General features: G+C 42.6%; 1 protein-coding gene across 8 annotated transcripts in view; it reads left to right on the top strand.

Annotated features, from left to right (window-relative positions):
- Nucleotides 1-19162, top strand: part of LOC124111021 (dystrophin-like) — a 480101-nt gene that overhangs the window by 165317 nt on the left and 295622 nt on the right. For all 8 annotated transcript variants that reach the window (XM_048383638.1, XM_048383637.1, XM_046470561.2 and 5 more), the window contains 9 exons: nt 9296-9440; nt 10813-10903; nt 11897-12135; nt 13087-13266; nt 14105-14368; nt 14990-15077; nt 15566-15807; nt 16515-16665; nt 18914-19086. In XM_048383638.1, the coding sequence (XP_048239595.1) occupies nt 9296-9440; nt 10813-10903; nt 11897-12135; nt 13087-13266; nt 14105-14368; nt 14990-15077; nt 15566-15807; nt 16515-16665; nt 18914-19086 (1573 nt within the window). The remainder of the gene's footprint in view (nt 1-9295; nt 9441-10812; nt 10904-11896; nt 12136-13086; nt 13267-14104; nt 14369-14989; nt 15078-15565; nt 15808-16514; nt 16666-18913; nt 19087-19162) is intronic.

Genomic DNA, 19162 nt, shown 5'->3' on the forward strand with positions numbered 1-19162 from the left:
AGAGGAAGCAATGATCTACCCTGTTGTGGTTCAACACAGTCACTCAGCTTACACATTGTGACCACCCAATCCTCGTTATCTGGACCCCCATGATGTACTGGGGACATATTCTGAACAGTATCCTCACATGGATGTGGGGGCACGGGTGGCCCAGTCGTCTAAGGCACCGCAATTCGCTGTGCAGAGTTGCGTCCCATGGACACGCCAGACCTATGATTGTGGGTTCGAATCCCGGTTCGCCCCAATTATGTTTTTAGGTTTGTCAACACCATACCCATGCTCATGGGTTTCACCGAAGTGGTAAACGTCTGAGACCTGCATCACTTGGGGTTTTCCTCCCACATTACGCTGACACACCGTGATATAACAGGAATGCTGTTAAAAGTGGCATTTAACCCCTCACTCACTCACTCACTCACTCACTCACTCACTCACTCACTCACTTACATGGATGTGATGTGTCAAGTCAGTGCACGATTGTGAATTCAGTGTTAAATGGCCTGCATTAGCTCAGTGGTGAAGCTTCAGCCGTGGAATTGCTCGATGCTGAATGGTCCAGGTTTCATTCCAGTTGTTCCCCTAGTGTACAGTAATGTTTCAACACTGGTCTTATCTTCCCTTCAATGGGTATTCAGAAGGAGGACCAAGTCACTCAAAGCGAGTAGTTAAACAATGAATTATCAATGGTGTTTATCAGTTATAAGAGTAAGCACATCAAGTAGATCTGTCATCAAGTCATGCTTGCCTTGTGTGAGGCAGATGTAGTTGGCATAGTTTTAAGTGTGTTTCTATCTATGTGATTTGTCTTTTAATTGATTAATTAAAGCGTTTGCTTGTCACGCAAAAGACCCTGTGTTCGATTCCCCACGTGGGTACAATGTGTGAAGCCCATTTCTGGTATCGCCCACCATGATATTGCTGGAATATTGCTAAAAGCAGTACACTCTAACTCACTCACTCACTCTTGCAAAGTAACCCAGACCCTGGTTAGAGTTAATCTCTGGCAAACTGTGCTTACTGGAGACTGTGCTTACTGATAAACTGCATCAAGTCATCCGGATTGGGGACTTGGTTGACAGGATGTCTTCGTATCCAAATTGTGTGGATTGTTGCTCACAATAACAATCACTGGTTTGTCTGGTCCTGACTTAATTATTTATAGACTAGAATAATGCTAGAATATTGCTGAGACAAAGAGACAAAACAAGAAACTAAAACATTATGTGATCCTGTGAATTTTGTGATTTTTGTGTGTGATGATACCCTGATGACGTGGGATGTTGCTCATAATATCAACCATTGGTTTGCTTTGTCCTTACTCTATTATGTAAAATAGATACAGATGCATATTGCTGACTGTTGCAATCACGCTGCTTCAGAGTTAGTTCCCATTTTGCTCATTAGAAGCTACTCCTATCTAGAATATAAATGAGAGAAATAAAGCAGGATTTTTATTATTGATAAGGTTGCACTGTCGTAAAAGGCATCGTAATTAGACATGGTGAGTATGTCCTTTAGGCACAACAGCTACTTATGATTGTCGGTTCGGATTCCAGTTTGCCCTGGTTATGTTTCTAGATTTGTCAGCGCCAAACCCGTGCTGTGGGTTTCACCTGAAAGTGGTAAACATGAAAATCGGCATCACTTCAGATTTTACAAAAACTACAAGCTGACACACCATGATGACATACTGTTCAAGGCAGTGTTAAACCAAACTCACTCATTATTTGATTGATAAATCCTGCCAGTACAGGATATGTTGTCCCTATAAATTGAGTACTCCTTTCTTGTCTTTATTTGTAATTAGCTGGTTAGAAATAACAAATCACAGGAAGATAGTGTAGTTTTAATCCTTGTCTTTGTTTATGCCAAGTACTCCGTCAATATGCTGCACACTCCAACCCATCAGACTTCAAAGGATCTGTGGTGTTGCGGGGCCATTGATTTGTGATAAAAGTGTCTGTAATGCTCTGAATATTTGATGAAATCACACAAAAAAACCTTGTTTTCATTGCTGGTAGTCATTAAATAATCATTGAAAATAATTCACTACAAGGACATCGCATTTTGGAAAGTGTGTCATACGGGTTTGATTAGTGGATTAGATCTGATGGTAGCCATAAAGATTTAAGTGTCAACATTTACAAATTTGAAGACTGTATGGTGGCCTCGTGTGAGCTCATTGTACAAAATATTTGACACCTACTATAATGTATGACTACAGAATTAGTCGGCCATCATGAAGGGTTTCTTGCTTCCTCAGGAGGAGGTCTGGTAGCCTTGTGGTTAAAGCGTTTGCTCGTCACGCCTGAAGACCCGGGTTCGATTCCCCACATGGACACAATGTGTGAAGCCCATTTCTGGTGTCCCCTGCCATGATATTGCTGGAATATTGCTAAAAGCGGCGTAAAACCTCACTCACTCACTTGCTCCCTCAAAGGGCACCCAAATAACCTATGATTGTCATCAGATCTAACTGTCGTTGCACTCTGTGACCTGGCTGCTGACTGTATGTCATCTATTCCTGACTATGTACATGCCACCGGTATTTGACGACAGAGATATTTGACTGCAGATTCCAACGTCAGTAAGACATGCACTCACTCCAGTGAACATTAAAACGTCAAGTTTGCTATTTCAACAACTGAATTTGTTTCTTACTGTATGTGACAGTGTCACAGTCATGTCAACCCAACAAACTGTTGCTTGTCATTCCATGAGGACCCACATATGTCGCCAACAAACTGTTGCTTGTCATCCCATGAGGTCCCACATAGGTCACCAACAAACTGTTGCTTGTCACTCCATGACACACATTGGTCGCCAACAAACTGTTGCTTGTCAGTCCATGAGGACACACATTGGTCGCCAACAAACGGTTGCTTGTCACTCCATGGGGACACACATAGGTCCCCAACAAGCTGTTGCTTGTCATTCCATGAGGACCCACATATGTCGCCAACAAACTGTTGCTTGTCATTCCATGAAGACATGCACTCATTAGAATAGGTCACCAACAAACTGTTAGGTGCCTCTCCATGAGGACACACATTGGCTTGCAACAAACTGTTGCTTGCCACTCCATGAGGACACACATTGGCTGCCAACAAACTGTTGCTTGCCACTCCATGAGGACACACATTGGTTGCCAACAAACTGTTTCTTGCCACTCCATGAGGACACACAATGGTCGCCAACAAACTGTTGCTTGCCTCTCCATGAGGACACACATTGGTCGCCAACAAACTGTTGCTTGCCACTCCATGAGGACCCAGATTGGTCGCCAACAAACTGTTGCTTGCCACTCCATGAGGACACACAATGGTCGCCTACAAACTGTTGCTTGTAACTCCATGAGGACCCAGATTGGTCGCCAACAAACTGTTGCTTGTCACTCCATGAGGACACACATTGGCTGCCAACAAACTGTTGCTTGTCACTCCATGAGGACATACATAGGTCGCCAAGAAACTGTTGCTTGTCACTCCATGAGGACACACATTGGTTGCCAACAAACTGTTGCTTGTCACTCCATGAGGACACACATTAGAATAGGTCGCCGACACCCATGAAGACACACATTAGAATGGGTCGCCAACAAACTGTTGCTTGTCACTCCATGAGGACACACATTAGAATAGGTCGCCGACACCCATGAAGACACACATTAGAATGGGTCGCCAACAAACTGTTGCTTGTCACTCCATGAGGACCCACATTGGTCGCCAACAAACTGTTGCTTGCCACTCCATGAAGACACACATTAGAATAGGTCGCCAACAAACTGTTGCTTGCCACTCCGTCAGGACACACATTGGTCCCCAACAAACTGTTGCTTGTCACTCCATGAGGATGCACATTAGGATAGGTCGCCGACACCCATAAGGACACACATTAGAATAGGTCGCCAACAAACTGTTGCTTGCCACTCCATGAGGACACACATTAGAATAGGTTGCCGACACCCATGAGAACGCACATTAGAATAGGTCGCCAACAAACTGTTGCTTGCCACTCCATGAGGACCAACATTGGTCGCCAACAAACTGTTGTAGCCGCTCCATGAGGACCAACATTGGTCGCCAACAAACTGTTGTAGCCACTCCATGAGGACCAACATTGGTCGCCAACAAACTGTTGTAGCCACTCCATGAGGACCAACATTGGTCGCCAACAAACTGTTGTAGCCACTCCATGAGGACCCACACAGGTCAGATTGCTTTGTGTGGGAGGCGACCAGATACCTGATCATCATTCTTCGATGGCGTGGATTGCTACTCATGTTACCAGTTACTGGTTTGCCTTGTCCAGTCTTGATTATTTACAGTCCAATGTGATATAGATGGACTATTGCTGACCGCAGCATTAAACACCATTCACACTTCCATAGTTACTTCACTATGGTCTGATGATAAGAACAAAGTGTCCCTTACAATTCGTTTGAAAACTGCTACCTGTCAGTGTCAGAAACTTAATGCACTCGTCTGTCGGGACAGGAGTTGAGAAAAGCATTAGATGTATTCTTCTCTAACATCTTCGATCCAAACGCTTTTATTCCTACAGCTCAAGGGAAAATTAGGTCTTTCGGTAAATGCTGCCAAAAAAATAACTTCTCCCAAGTATTAATGGGGACATTGAACTGGCAGCTGCTGGGTTGGCAATGCAACATTTATACCCTGCTGACAGAGCAGCAGTAGAAGTGGTTCTTGTCAGAGATCTGAGTGAACCAACAGGCATCCTACCCTATACTGTGTTGTGGGACCCTCACCTGCTGGCGTGGCGGCATGGCGCCAACACCTTGCTGCCAGTATTTATAAGTGCTGCTAATGTTTGATATTTAGTGCATAAAATCTTATCAAGGCGTTGATGGTCTTGCACTCCTTTGAACAAGACAGAAGTTTATTTTTTGAATGATGATGAACTTCATGGTTGTTGTAAGTGTGATTAGTGTTCTTTAGAATGAAAAAGGGATTATATTTTTTTATATTTGATGAATTTGGTTTATGCTTTGAATTGAAATATTACATTATTGTGTGCAAAAGACTTGTGTGAAATATATGTTGAATTATGGAATTCTTAGTTTCCATTGTTTGGAGAGTTTTTGAATTTCGGATCATGGCATACAGTATATAACATCATTTAAGACATTTTGGCTATGTAAGGTAACAAACATTTGATATTCTTGGGAGGCCTGGGATTTTGTTGGTTTGTTGTTTAACGCCACACTCAGCAATATTCCAGCTATATGAGTGCGGGCTGTAAATAATCGAGTCTGGACCAGACAGTCCAGTGATTGATATCATGAGCATCAATCCACTCATTTGGGTTCGATGACATGCATCAACCAAGTCAGCAAGCCTGTTGGTGCGATTTTGTATGGAGATTAGATATTTTTTCAGTTTCAACAGCTAAACTGGATATTTAACTAATTAAAACTATGACCCTGAATATATTTTTAGAAAACGCCTTGCAACAATGTAATTTTTGTCGAAGGCAATTTCTTTTTATTGGCTCTGATCTCCGATTAAGTGTATTTGTTTACAATCAAGAGAAAAATCTAGTCAAGCAAATTAGCTTGTGGCAGTGATGTAATGCTAAGTTTTCACAGCGCTGGAGTGTGGCATGGAAACACTTCAGCACCAGATGGGGTGTACTCAGACAGAATCCATTCGCTGAAGCATCTTGTCTGACTATGCCTGTGTGGTGTATGTGAAACATGGAGAGATCTCGGTGGCAGACGTCAATGAGATAGGGGGTTCAGATGTGTTTTGGATGTAGGTAAACATTCATCTTTGAAGTTACAATGTCTGTAATTACATCCTTGAGTTCCTTCTCGGAATGATTGAAAATGATTGAAGAATAAACTGTCTGTTTCACATGTGGGTGGATACTAAATGATATATTTTATGGATGATTTTTCTTGTTGGAAGAAAATATATTTTGTTTAATGTATCTATAACATTGACATTCCATTTTGCGGAGATGCCGGGTATTTGTTTCTGCGTTGAACAGAAACCTGGTTATTTGCCTTGGGTAATATGAAACAGCAACATGTTTCTGATCAGATTGTGTAGAACAAGCAACATCATTGTTTCCTAGCTGACTTTTGGATGAGTGGACAGTATAATTTCATGAAACTGTAATATACCCATCAGTGTTCCCCTTTCAACAAATATCAAAACCCAATGAAATTGTGTTGTCTCTGTTTATTTAGGCTCCAAGTATCAATACTGTACTCCATGTTACAGACTCCAGATGTTACATTTGCTGTCAGTACTAGTACTGTTGATGTTGTTTATTCTCCCAGTACTAGTACTGCCCTCTGTAAAACTCCAGATGCTGTGTGTGCTCCCAGTACTAGTACTGCCCTCTGTAAGACTCCAGATGCTGTGTGTGCTCCCAGTACTAGTACTGTCCTCTGTAAGACTCCAGGGTCCACTTGCACAAAGCGATCTTAGCGCTACAATTATTGTAAATCCTTAAGATCGCGATCTTAGGCTTCCGCTACAATCGCCATCCACTTGCACAAAGCGATTGTAGGTTAAGATCATTGTAAGCTACAATCGAAACTTACAATTGGTCCAGACCAATCTTAAGTAGCTAAGATCGTTGTAGTCCCTGACAAAATGGCGTGCAAGACAGGGCCAGTTCCACATTAATAATCTGCTTTATGATCAAACACTGCCTCTTTATTTTGTTAGATTTTATGATTCGAATCGACACTTCAACAACACGAAGACCGCACCACAGATTTAACGTAAAAAATATCGTTAATTGAGATAGTGAACCACATAACTATCGAGTCGATAGTTAAAAGTACTATTCCCACCCGTGTCAATGCTGAAAGAAGTCTAAAACAACATACCTTATCAAGGGAAGGATAAAACCTAAGTCGTCTGCAAGCGATTTGTAACGTCCGTGACCTTTAAGATAAATCAAGGGCAGCTAATCATAGTTTATATTCTAGATGGGAGTGGTTTCCCTTTGTATAAGTATCGTAGAATCTACCTTGCCCAGTGTATTAATGTTGTAGAACCGCCGAGCTCCCCTTGTATATCTTTTGGGTCACATTCGTGTCAGTTATTTTGTCTTTAGTTTATCATTAAATTAATCTACAAGGAAACACAAGTTGAAGTGCAAAATCATACGTTTATATCTAAAATCGAGTGGGGCAGTCACGAGCGGTTGTAATATCTGAATTTATAAGAAACTAATACAAATATTCATCAAACAAGCAAATACACATGATGAGACATTTGAAATTTGTGTAAAATATCCCATAAATAGCAAAAGTAAAATTCACACTTTTTAAAAAATATAATTAATACCAAATGAATATATATTAAACAACTTCTTTCTTGAAACATTATTCTTATTTCCCGTACATGCATTCTTGAAATCTCCCGTCTTACTGTTTTTTTGAAAAGGGTGTCATAACATCCTTTGTAATAGCCACAAAACTAAAACATGAAGGATATACATGTATTTAGGATTTTACGGAAAGCTCCCCCAAATAGATGACGATCATACATTTACCTGTTATGTTATTTGGACATAGAGATCTATTATTATTTTCTATTTTTACTTTCATAATAAGAATGTCACTAAATCTATAGACCAACATTCTAATTATAGTTTCCTTCAAATAGTTGAGACCTTTCAACTGTGCAAGGTGCGTGGAGGGAGGTACGTGTTGTATGTCGTAACCGGTTCCACACGTTGTATGCGCAGCAAGATTTGCGCGTTTGCAGACAACCATAGACAGGAGTCTAGTTTAAGATATTTGTACCTCCACCATTGAAGATTTCAATCTTAGTTAAGATCGCGATCTTAACTCCAAGCCGTCTTACAATCGCGCTAAGATCGGTTTGTGCAAGTGGAATGGGACAATTGTAGGGTGATTGTAAAGTTGATTGTAGCCGCCTAAGATCGATTGTAACTAAGATTGTTCTGTGCAAGTGGGCCCAGATGCTGTGTGTGCTCCCAGTACTAGTACTGCCCTCTGTAAGACTCCAGATGCTGTGTGTGCTCCCAGTACTAGTACTGCCCTCTGTAAGACTCTCGATGCTGTGTGTGCTCCCAGTACTGGTACTGCCCTCTGTAAGACTCCAGATGCTGTGTGTGCTCCCAGTACTAGTACTGCCCTCTGTAAGACTCCAGATGCTGTGTGTGCTCCCAGTACTAGTACTGCCCTCTGTAAGACTCCAGATGCTGTGTGTGCTCCCAGTACTAGTACTGCCCTCTGTAAGACTCCAGATGCTGTGTGCTCCCAGTACTAGTACTGCCCTCTGTAAGACTCTCGATGCTGTGTGTGCTCCCAGTACTGGTACTGCCCTCTGTAAGACTCCAGATGCTGTGTGTGCTCCCAGTACTAGTACTGCCCTCTGTAAGACTCCAGATGCTGTGTGTGCTCCCAGTACTGGTACTGCTCTCTGTAAGACTCCAGATGCTGTGTGTGCTCCCAGTACTAGTACTGCCCTCTGTAAGACTCCAGATGCTGTGTGTGCTCCCAGTACTAGTACTGCCCTCTGTAAGACTCCAGATGCTGTGTGTGCTCCCAGTACTAGTACTGCCCTCTGTAAGACTCCAGATGCTGTATGCTCCCAGTACTAGTACTGCCCTCTGTAAGACTCCAGATGCTGTGTGTGCTCCCAGTACTAGTACTGCCCTCTGTAAGACTCTCGATGCTGTGTGTGCTCCCAGTACTAGTACTGCCCTCTGTAAGACTCCAGATGCTGTGTGTGCTCCCAGTACTAGTACTGCCCTCTGTAAGACTCCAGATGCTGTATGCTCCCAGTACTAGTACTGCCCTCTGTAAGACTCCAGATGCTGTGTGTGCTCCCAGTACTAGTACTGCCCTCTGTAAGACTCCAGATGCTGTGTGCTCCCAGTACTAGTACTGCCCTCTGTAAGACTCCAGATGCTGTGTGTGCTCCCAGTACTAGTACTGCCCTCTGTAAGACTCCAGATGCTGTATGCTCCCAGTACTAGTACTGCCCTCTGTAAGACTCCAGATGCTGTGTGGGCTCCCAGTACTAGTACTGCCCTCTGTAAGACTCCAGATGCTGTGTGCTCCCAGTACTAGTACTGCCCTCTGTAAGACACCAGATGCTGTGTGTGCTCCCAGTACTGGTACTGTCCTCTGTAAGACTCCAGATGCTGTATGCTCCCAGTACTAGTACTGCCCTCTGTAAGACTCCAGATGCTGTGTGTGCTCCCAGTACTAGTACTGCCCTCTGTAAGACTCCAGATGCTGTGTGTGCTCCCAGTACTAGTACTGCCCTCTGTGTTGCAGATTGCAGCAGGTGCTGATGGACCTGCAGCAGCAGCAGCTGGATGAGCTGGCCAGTTGGCTGGCCCAGATGGAGGAGCGCATCAACCAGCAGGAGCCGCTCGGCTCCGATCTCGACTCCATAAAGCGACAAGTCAGTGAACACAAAGTAAGACATCCATGATTGTTTATTCCAGCAATAAAGCTATATCAATTTTTAAAGATAATCCAGGTATCTCTGTCGAAGTTTGAGGGCTATGGTAGCCTTAATATTAAGATCATTTTGTGAACGTGGCCCCTGTATGATGTGGATATCCTGTGGTAGAGGATTCAGGAATCCCTGGAGAAGTGTGAGAGCTATGATAGTCTTGGCATGGAGATCACTTTGTGCACATGGTCCCTGTATGATGTGGATATCCTGTTGTAGGGGATCCAGGAATCTCTGGAGAAGTGTGAAAGCTATGATAGTCTTGGCATTGAGATCACTTTGTGCACATGGTTCATATATGTGGATGTCCATGTTTGTTGTAGCAGATCCAGGAATTTCTGTAGGAGTTTGAGAGATATGATAGTCTCAGCATTGAGATCACTTTGTGCATGTGGTCCCTGTATGATGTGGTTGTCCTGTTGTAGAGGATTCAGGTATCTCTGTCAAAGTTTGAGAGCTATGAGAGCCTTAGTATTAAGATCATTTTGTGAACGTGGCCCCTTGTATGATGTGGATATCCTGTTGTAGGGGATCCAGGAATCTCTGGAGAAGTGTGAAAGCTATGATAGTCTAGGCATTGAGATCACTTTGTGCACATGGTTCATATATGTGGATGTCCATGTTTGTTGTAGCAGATCCAGGAATTTCTGTAGGAGTTTGAGAGATATGATAGTCTCAGCATTGAGATCACTTTGTGCATGTGGTCCCTGTATGATGTGGTTGTCCTGTTGTAGAGGATTCAGGAATCCCTGGAGAAGTATGAGAGCTATGATAGTCTTGGCATGGAGATCACTTTGTGCACATGGTCCCTGTATGATGTGGATATCCTGTTGTAGGGGATCCAGGAATCTCTGGAGAAGTGTGAAAGCTATGATAGTCTTGGCATTGAGATCACTTTGTGCACATGGTTCATATATGTGGATGTCCATGTTTGTTGTAGCAGATCCAGGAATTTCTGTAGGAGTTTGAGAGATATGATAGTCAGCATTGAGATCACTTTGTGCATGTGGTCCCTGTATGATGTGGTTGTCCTGTTGTAGAGGATTCAGGTATCTCTGTCAAAGTTTGAGAGCTATGAGAGCCTTAGTATTAAGATCATTTTGTGAACGTGGCCCCTTGTATGATGTGGATGTCCTGTGGCAGAGGATTCAGGAATCTCTGAAGAAGTGTGAAAGCTATGATAGTCTAGGCATTGAGATCACTTTGTGCACATGGTCCCTGTATGATGTGGTTGTCCTGTTGTAGCAGATTCAGGAATCTCTGTAGAACTATGAAAGCTATGCTAGACTCAGCATTAAGATCACTTTGTGCATGTGGTCCCTGTATGTTGTAGCGGATCCAGGAATCCCTGGAGAAGCAGCAGAAGAGGGTGGACAGTCTGCAGAACATGGTGGTGGTAGTGGATGACACAAACACTGAGAGTGGTGAGTAATTCCTACTGGCAGACTCCCTGCCATTACTCTGGGCCTGCCTTGCTCTGTCAGTACAGTGAAGACTGTCTCACTCAAGGTACTAAACACACAGTCTGCCTGGCACTTGTAGGGGGACTATTCCTCTTGGTAATTGTGAAGGCTGACCATAGCCTTCTAGATTGAAATATGTACATCATAAATAACTTTGAGTTTGCAGACAAAGTACCGTATATTTAGGGTTGTATGCTGAGATATAAGATCAAAATTTTAAGTGATGGAAGACGTCAGCCAATCACCTAAACCAGCATTCTTTGAAAGTATTTTGGTCACTTTGCTACGTGTAGAAATCAGCCACTGAATAGTTCAACTGTTTATTCCATGTTTATATGTATTTTTGTCAAGTTCAGTCTTGCTATCAGTGCTCGCCCTGGTTCTTCTTTAAATGTGCTTTGAGTGAGTTGAACTGTATCACAGCATGACAGTTTTGTGTTGGATGAAAGCCCGAAGTGATGCAGGGTTTAGACGTTTACCATGTTGGTGAAACTCACAAGCATGGGTATGGGGCTGATAAATGCACAAGAAACAATCCGGGTGAACCTGGATTCAAGGCCATGACCAAAGGTTTCTGGCATGCCCAAGGGGCTTAACTCTGCACAACCAATGGAGGTGCCATACAGCGTTAGAAACTGGCACTAGTCCTGAAAGCCTTGCCAAACTGCCCAATAGTTAAGGCATCATAAGGACTATTAGAAATTTGCCATTGTTAAGGGTTTTGCTACTTGTTATCATTATAAGGACCAGTGGACTAAATATGTTAGTTTCTACCCCTGCCATAGACAACTGGGCCTCCAATGCCTCCTTATAATTTCATTGAATTTATACATCTTCTTGAAGAGATCTGGGTCAGATCTATCTTCATTCAATTTTTGCAAATATTTCCATCTGCTGCAACAAGGTTTATTGACATAACAAGCAGCATCATATTGTTTCTGTTGAATATTTCAGTGTGTGAAGCCATGGAGAAGCAGCTGGAGTCGCTGGGGAAGAGGTGGGCGACGATCGGACGATGGACAGAAAAGAAGTGGATGATATTGCAGGAGCTGCTCCTCAAGTGGCAGCACTTCAATGAGGAACAAAACCAATTTGCTGATTGGCTGGCAGACAAGGAACAAGTGTTAGGGAGGATGCGATTGGCTGATCTGAATGTTGCAGAAGAAGTGATAGCTCAAGTCAGACAGTTGAAGGTAGTTCTCTTAAATATGTGAAGTGGTTTATGTTATGTAGTGTATGGATAGTTGCAAAATTACCAGGGGCCCGTTCCACAAAGCCATCTTAGCGCTACGAATGACGTAGATCTATGTTAAAGTATGGGAGTTACGATCATCTTAGCGCTACGATCGCTTTGTGGAACGGGCCCCTGCACCTCAGTGTTGTTGGGATGTAATACAATATTCGCTCATTCACTATATATACTACTCAAGAGAAGTTAAAGAACATGCAATTATTTAATATTACTTTAGTAAATCTGTCATGGCATTTTGAGTGGTATATAATAAAGAAATAAATGATGAGTGGGAGTTGTTTATCGTACAATAAAACACTGCAGGGAGAATGAACCATGAGGGGTGCAATCACACCTCGTTCTTCATTGTTCTTTGCGATTTATAGCATAGCTATCGTATGTTTGTACTTATAGTATTGGTATTCAAGGAAACATTTGGAAAAAAATGTCACTGTGTTATTACTGTACAATCATTAACATTAATGATATACATCAGAAACTTTCAGTCAGCAGACATAAAATGGTGGTGTCTGATATCTGAACGACTCTAATTTACTGCCAATTTGCCTGAGCTTTATTGCATGCACTGGTGACACCCTCGTCTAAGGTGCAATTCATGTGCAGAATTACCTCCCTTAGGCATGCCAGTAACCTATGATGAATCCAAGATTCGTCCTGATTATGTTTTCTGGTTTCTCAGCACCATGGGTTCACCAGAGTACAGGGAGACTGCCTGCCTGCATCACCACGTTAAGCTGACACACTGTGATATAACTGAAGTACCATTCAAAGCAGCTTTAAACCAAGCTCACTCACTCACTCAATCACTCTTCATATTCCCGACAGTTCTGCGGCTGCAAATTGCCGACATGGGAGATTTTGTTTTGTAAACACCTGACTCTGTATTTTCCAGGCAATTGAGAAAGACATGGTGGAACAAGTCCAGAGGTTTGACGAGCTGAACGACTGTGGTCAGCAGATCGTCCAGCATGTAGACAATCAGGTGGCTGTGGATCGCATCAGCTCCCAGCTGGAGCAGTTCCAGGAACGGTGGGAGCGACTTGTCCAGCAGATGGAGTACCAGAGTAAAGAGGTGAGGAAGAGAGCAGACGCACATGGCAGCCATTTTGAATTAACGCTGAAATGAATTAGAATCATCATTGTCAGTTCTATGGTGATAAGTGAAGACTGCTATTCACATGTATTCATTGGTATGATGCTATGTAATCTTCGGAAAGTTTGTGCATTATGTTTGGAGTTTTCCAATGAAGGCCTTTCTGTATGAGGAAAACTGTACCATATTAGATCTATATAGGTCTGAATGGATGAAACGAGACAAGCAAACTCTAAATCGTACACACAGTAAAGGATAAAAGAAATAATTGTAGCAGTTTTGTTTGAAAATGCTTTTTTTTTGCTCACATTTTTATGTTTGTATTGTTGTTTATTTGCAAATTTCCACAGTGTGTTTTTAACTCTCAAATTATTTTCAATTATTTCTAAAATACAATTGTCATTTATTAATTAATTTACCTGCATCCTGGAATATTGACCAAGAGAATCTATTAGACAAGAAACCCTTTGGGATACAGGGTAAAATAAGCACCCAGCAACCTACAGTGGTTGTTAGAGGCAACTGAATGGATCAGTTGCTAAGGCAGGGTGGTTTAGTTGATGCATGTCATCGTGTCCCAATTGCACAGACTCATGCTCATGATGTCAATCACTAGATTGTCTGGGCCAGATTTCATTACTTACAGACTGACATCATATTGCTGGAATTGTGCTGTATGGGGTGTTTTACAACAAACAAACAAATGTTAATCAAGAAATCAATTTGGCCTAATCTTTGTATTCCGAGAAGTTGTAAAAGATCGGTTAGGAAACAGGCTAGTGACATTGTGTGCTGAGTTTGTTTATTTCTTGCCCAGATTGCAAACTCAGGGATAGAACTGGGAAAGATATCGGAGGAGATGATTTCGGAAGTTTCGGAAGAAGCAAGACTTCGATCCCCTTCAGCCTCGTCAGCTAAGAAGCGTCGAGTTGAGTCAGCCAATCAGGTGCAATTTGACCAGGATCTAATCACACTATATGATTGGTTTGACAAGACAGAAACAACGCTTGAGCTTCTCGTGTCAGAATCCAACAGTCCGCAAGAACAGTTCACAGAAGAGGAACAGTTGGTGCTCACACAGGTTTGTTTGAATGGCTCAGTAGATAGTACCACCCCCAACCCTGGTTTGATACAAATTTGGGCGCTGGAGGTAGGGCTGGGATGAGTCCAAATTTACTACCCGGGTACCCACCTCCCTATTCCCGACCCTACCCGGGTACCTGCTGTAGATATCTAGAGATAGGTACAAACTGTCCGATTTGGAACAGTTTGACCGTAGCCGTGGCAAAATGTATTTAGATACACGTGTAAAACAATCTGGTCATGCATACACTGAAGTTTATTGATGAAGTTTATTTATCTTTATTCAGACATATAAAAGTCAGAAGGAATGGGTGCATTGTCAGAAAGAAATGGGAACACTAGTGACTTATAGTGTAACCACAGAGTTAAGATGTGTTGTTAAACAATATATTATGTGACTAACCACGGGTCCGGGTAGTCCTGCGAGGACCCGGGTCCTACTCAGGACCCACTCGACCTGAGTACCCGAGTTACCCGTCCAAGCCCTAGCTGGAGGTTTACGTCGTTTACATCTGGATATGAGAGATTGATCTCTTCTGTATTACACATGTATTAATATTTGGGTGAGCAGTCAGACTTAGTTTTTGCAGGTATGATTCTGTGGTGGCATTTGTTGCAGGACATGGAGAGTGAAGTGAAAGCTCACACGGATGACGTGTTCAACCTGCTGAGGTTGGGAAAAACAGTCACGACCGAACTTAAAATTGGTGAGTTAAGGAAAACAGTATAGAAATGACAGCACTTGTTGCCTGTTGGTGGACTAAACCGTGTTATGTTATTATATAGGTGTTTTTCTATTGGCCTTGTTGTAGGTCCAAGGTCAGTCATAGTGGCCCGAGGCAATGCCTTAAGTACAAAATAGAAATAATAGCATTTGTTGGAGGACTAAATGGCAGCATCTATTGACTGTAGGAGAAATAGTTGACAGCCGTTTGTAATTTGTAGAAAGAGACAGAAATGTTTTCCCCCTTGAGTTGTCTCCCTTTAGCCAGTGACATTAACAATGTTAGTACCCAGTCATTGCAGGGTTCAGACATGGACCTGACTCTTACTCACTAAGCTATCCTGTTCCTAACAATGATCTTCCTGCCATGACGATTGTAAGTCTTTGTTATAAAGAATGAGAGATAGGTCAGTGTAGCGACGGCTTTGCGGAACAGGACACTGAATATCACATGACTCTCTTGTGTTTCAGCTGACGAGCCCAACGAGCATATCGTGAAGGCCACACAGCAAGTGGAGGAGAGATGGGACCACATCAACAGGAAGTTGTCGGAGACCCAGAACCGCGTGGATCTCAACATGGAGACTAAGAAGTTCTACAGCGAGCTGGCCACCCTACAGGACCTGATGGCCAGCTACGAGAAGTGGGTGACTACCGCGGAGAGGATCGCTGACGAGGCCATGGACATCAGTCAGCAGTTGGACCAGTGCAAGGTGAGCAGGCAGACCGACACTGTCACACTGACCGACACTGTCCCATTGAGCAGGCACATCGACACTGTCACACTGACCGGGACTGTCTTCAGCAGTCCTGACTGGACCTCGCCCTGAGGTCTTGATCCGGTCAGACCATATCGAGGGTTTGGTCGGTGGTTCCTTGTTGTCGCATACTGACCATGTCAAAAGTAATTTTTTGTATATTAATAACAAATGTGACCCATTTAAGCAGACCTGTCATATATTTTCTTTGGAAGTCAAGTTGATTGGTAGTGGCTGTAGAGAAAACATTCTGGTTGTTCCAACCCTGATTGGAATGTCGCTCAAAGCACTGTAAACCAATTCTCACGTGCTTGTACCCAGTTGAGAAATCAAGCCCGGGTCGTAAGCATGACAAGCCAACACTAATCACTATACTACCACAGCAAAGCTGATCCTTGTGATGGTCCCGGGTTAGAATTGGTCTTCAGCAACCCATGCTTGTCGTAAGAGGCGACTAACAGGATCTGGTGGTCAGGCCCAAGGACTTGGTTGATGTATGTCATCATATTACATGGATCGATGCTCATGGTTTCAATCACTGGATTGTCTGGCCCAGACTTTATTATTTACATACAGCTGTCATATAGCTTGAAAATAGATGAGTGTGGCATTAAAAAACAAAACAAATGAACTTTGAATTATTGAACTTTGTGTGTGTCAAGCTGAAGCTCAAGTCCATCAAATCCCACGAGGATCGAGTCGGCAGGCTGAGGAAACATGGCGAGAGTCTCATGCAACTCAAGACCAACAAGCAGATACAGGAAGACCTCAATGTCTTCAATTCAAAGTGGCAGACAACTTTCGATAAAATCGGTGAGATTTACGATTGTTACAAGCGTGTTTTTTCGTGAGTTTCGCTGCAAGTGTGACAATGTGTGATATGTGGCGGCTTCCTGGTCACCGTGTCCATCTTGCAATGTGCGTCACGTCACCACTGTCATGTATTTCACTAATGATGCTGATGCAACTGCTGGACACACATCTCATATTTCACATCACCTAGTTTCCTAATCTCGACTGAAACGAAACCAAATAAACTAGAGACCACAAAACGAATTACAATTCGTAAAACAACTGTAAACTTGTATGCAACTTGGGCATATTAATTGCTCAAAGATGTTAGAGGCATTTGATTGGTTTTGTTTGACTGACATGTATAAAGATGTGTTGCTGAGACAATCAAAGGCAAACATGTCAATGAACTTGAGGTATGACATGAGTTTTCTATAACAAGAGCGGGCCGCACTGAATGTTATTGCTATGGTTTTCTGCATCAATTCAGTGACGATCATCATTACCATCAGTAAGCATGAGTTTCGACATCAGGTCCTTGTCTGACATAGTGATTAAAATTATTGCATGAGTTTCAACATCAAGTTATTGGCTAATATATTAACAGACATAAATGAATGACTTTTCAACACTTAAATGTTCCGTCATTAAGGCATGACTTTTCAACACCAAATCATAACCTCACATATCAACGGACATAAATGCATGATTTTTAATAAAAATTTACTCCGAGTTGTCGACTGAAATATTATATGACAAAAGGGCGTGACTCATAATTACACATAGTGATGGACATAAATGCTTTTTCCAAGTTGCTGACTAAAATATTTTATGATATTCGTATTTGATATAATAGTTGTAATTTAATATTTAATCATCATTAATACACAAGTTTTCAGCACCAAATCATTAGCTCACATAACGATCGATATGAATGCATGCCTTTTTAAAGTCGTGAACTAAAATATTGCCGTTGCTGCGAGTGTCCCCACCAAGTGGGCAGTAAGATACAATTGTCTGCATCGAGTGCTATGTTCCAGATCCTGAGGAGTGTGAGTACTATGATAAATAATACATAAAAATGTTGTAAACTCTCTTTTGATTTAAGTTATGTTACTTCCCAGTCAAATTTATTTGGACAATTTAATAATAAATTTAGAAAATTATTTTGATACCCATTGCTTCTCAGTTGGAGCTGTTTTTGAGTTACGAAACACTTGTTCATTGTTTCATATGTCCCAAGCATGATACGGCTTTGACCTCATGAATTGTGTAGATTGTGCATGATACTTGCATGGTTGTGTACTAAATAATGATAATTATTTGATAATTGATAATTATGACTGATAGGATCATTAGCATGTATGTGTCATCCTGTGTTTCTTTCATCATCATCTGTGTCGTGGCGATGTTGTGTGTCAGTGTGTGCTCAGTGTACCATTCTTCCCCTTGCTTGAGGTCCATCAGCAGATGGAGAGGAACTGGTAGAGTTCCACTATCAAGTTTGTTGTTGCAATGGCAATTACCCCTATGGGACTCTGGGGCATATTAGGGGAGATGGGGTGCCCTACTTGTCTTAGGTGCCACAATACATTGTCCAGTTGCGTCCCGTGGGCACGCCAGAAACCTATGGTTGGGGGTTCGAACCTCATTTCGCCCCGATTATGTTTCTAGGTTTGTCAGCACCATACCCGTGCTCATAGGTTTCTCAAAAGTGGTAAGTTTCTGAGACCTGCATCACTTCGGGCTTTCCTCCCACATTAAGCTGACACGCCATGATATGACTTGAATACTGTTCAAAGTGGCGTTTAACCCAACTCACTCACTCACTCTGGGACAGAGTGGGTCCTTAGACCCTTGTGTGCATGTCAGGAGTGTTTGGTCTCACTGAAGATGAGGTCTCAGTGTGGCCGAGTTGAGTGCATGTCATAGTACCCCAAAGACATTTACCGTTGCTCATGCTTTCAACCACTTGTTTGGAGGAGTCAGACTTGGTTTCTAGGAGGGTAGGATGTCTATATATTTATACAGAATAATGTAAGACAGGTATTTTCACTTCTTAAAGGATTACAGTCTTCATGAAATTATTCTTAATCTGATGTCAATGGGGACAATCTTGCATGAAAGTATGCCGTGTGTTACACTAACCATGACTTGTGCATTCTGTGTGATGACACAGTGACTTTAAGCCCTGGTATGTTAATGATATACAGGGCTGGGTGGTGACATTACTGCAGCTAATCCCTCCACACACACCATTGCTTATTAGGGGAGCGGCAGAGGTTGTTAGCGGAGGCAATGGAGCGAGCTCCGTCCAAGTCCTACATGGCAGCCATCGGTGCCCTCTCCAAGTGGGTGAGTGATATGGAGGCCATACTGCAGACGGAGAAGATCTCACTGGCAAGTCTGGAGACTATGGAAGAACAACAGCTGCAGTACCGGGTGTGTTTTGACTTGAAGCTTCTCTGTTGATCCTGTTTTGTGATGTACAGTAGTTTTTTATCTGTTGGGAAGAATA

The sequence above is a fragment of the Haliotis rufescens genome, unplaced genomic scaffold (assembly GCF_023055435.1).
Source record: "Haliotis rufescens isolate VD_foot unplaced genomic scaffold, xgHalRufe1.0.p SCAF_5, whole genome shotgun sequence".
NCBI lineage: Eukaryota > Metazoa > Mollusca > Gastropoda > Lepetellida > Haliotidae > Haliotis > Haliotis rufescens.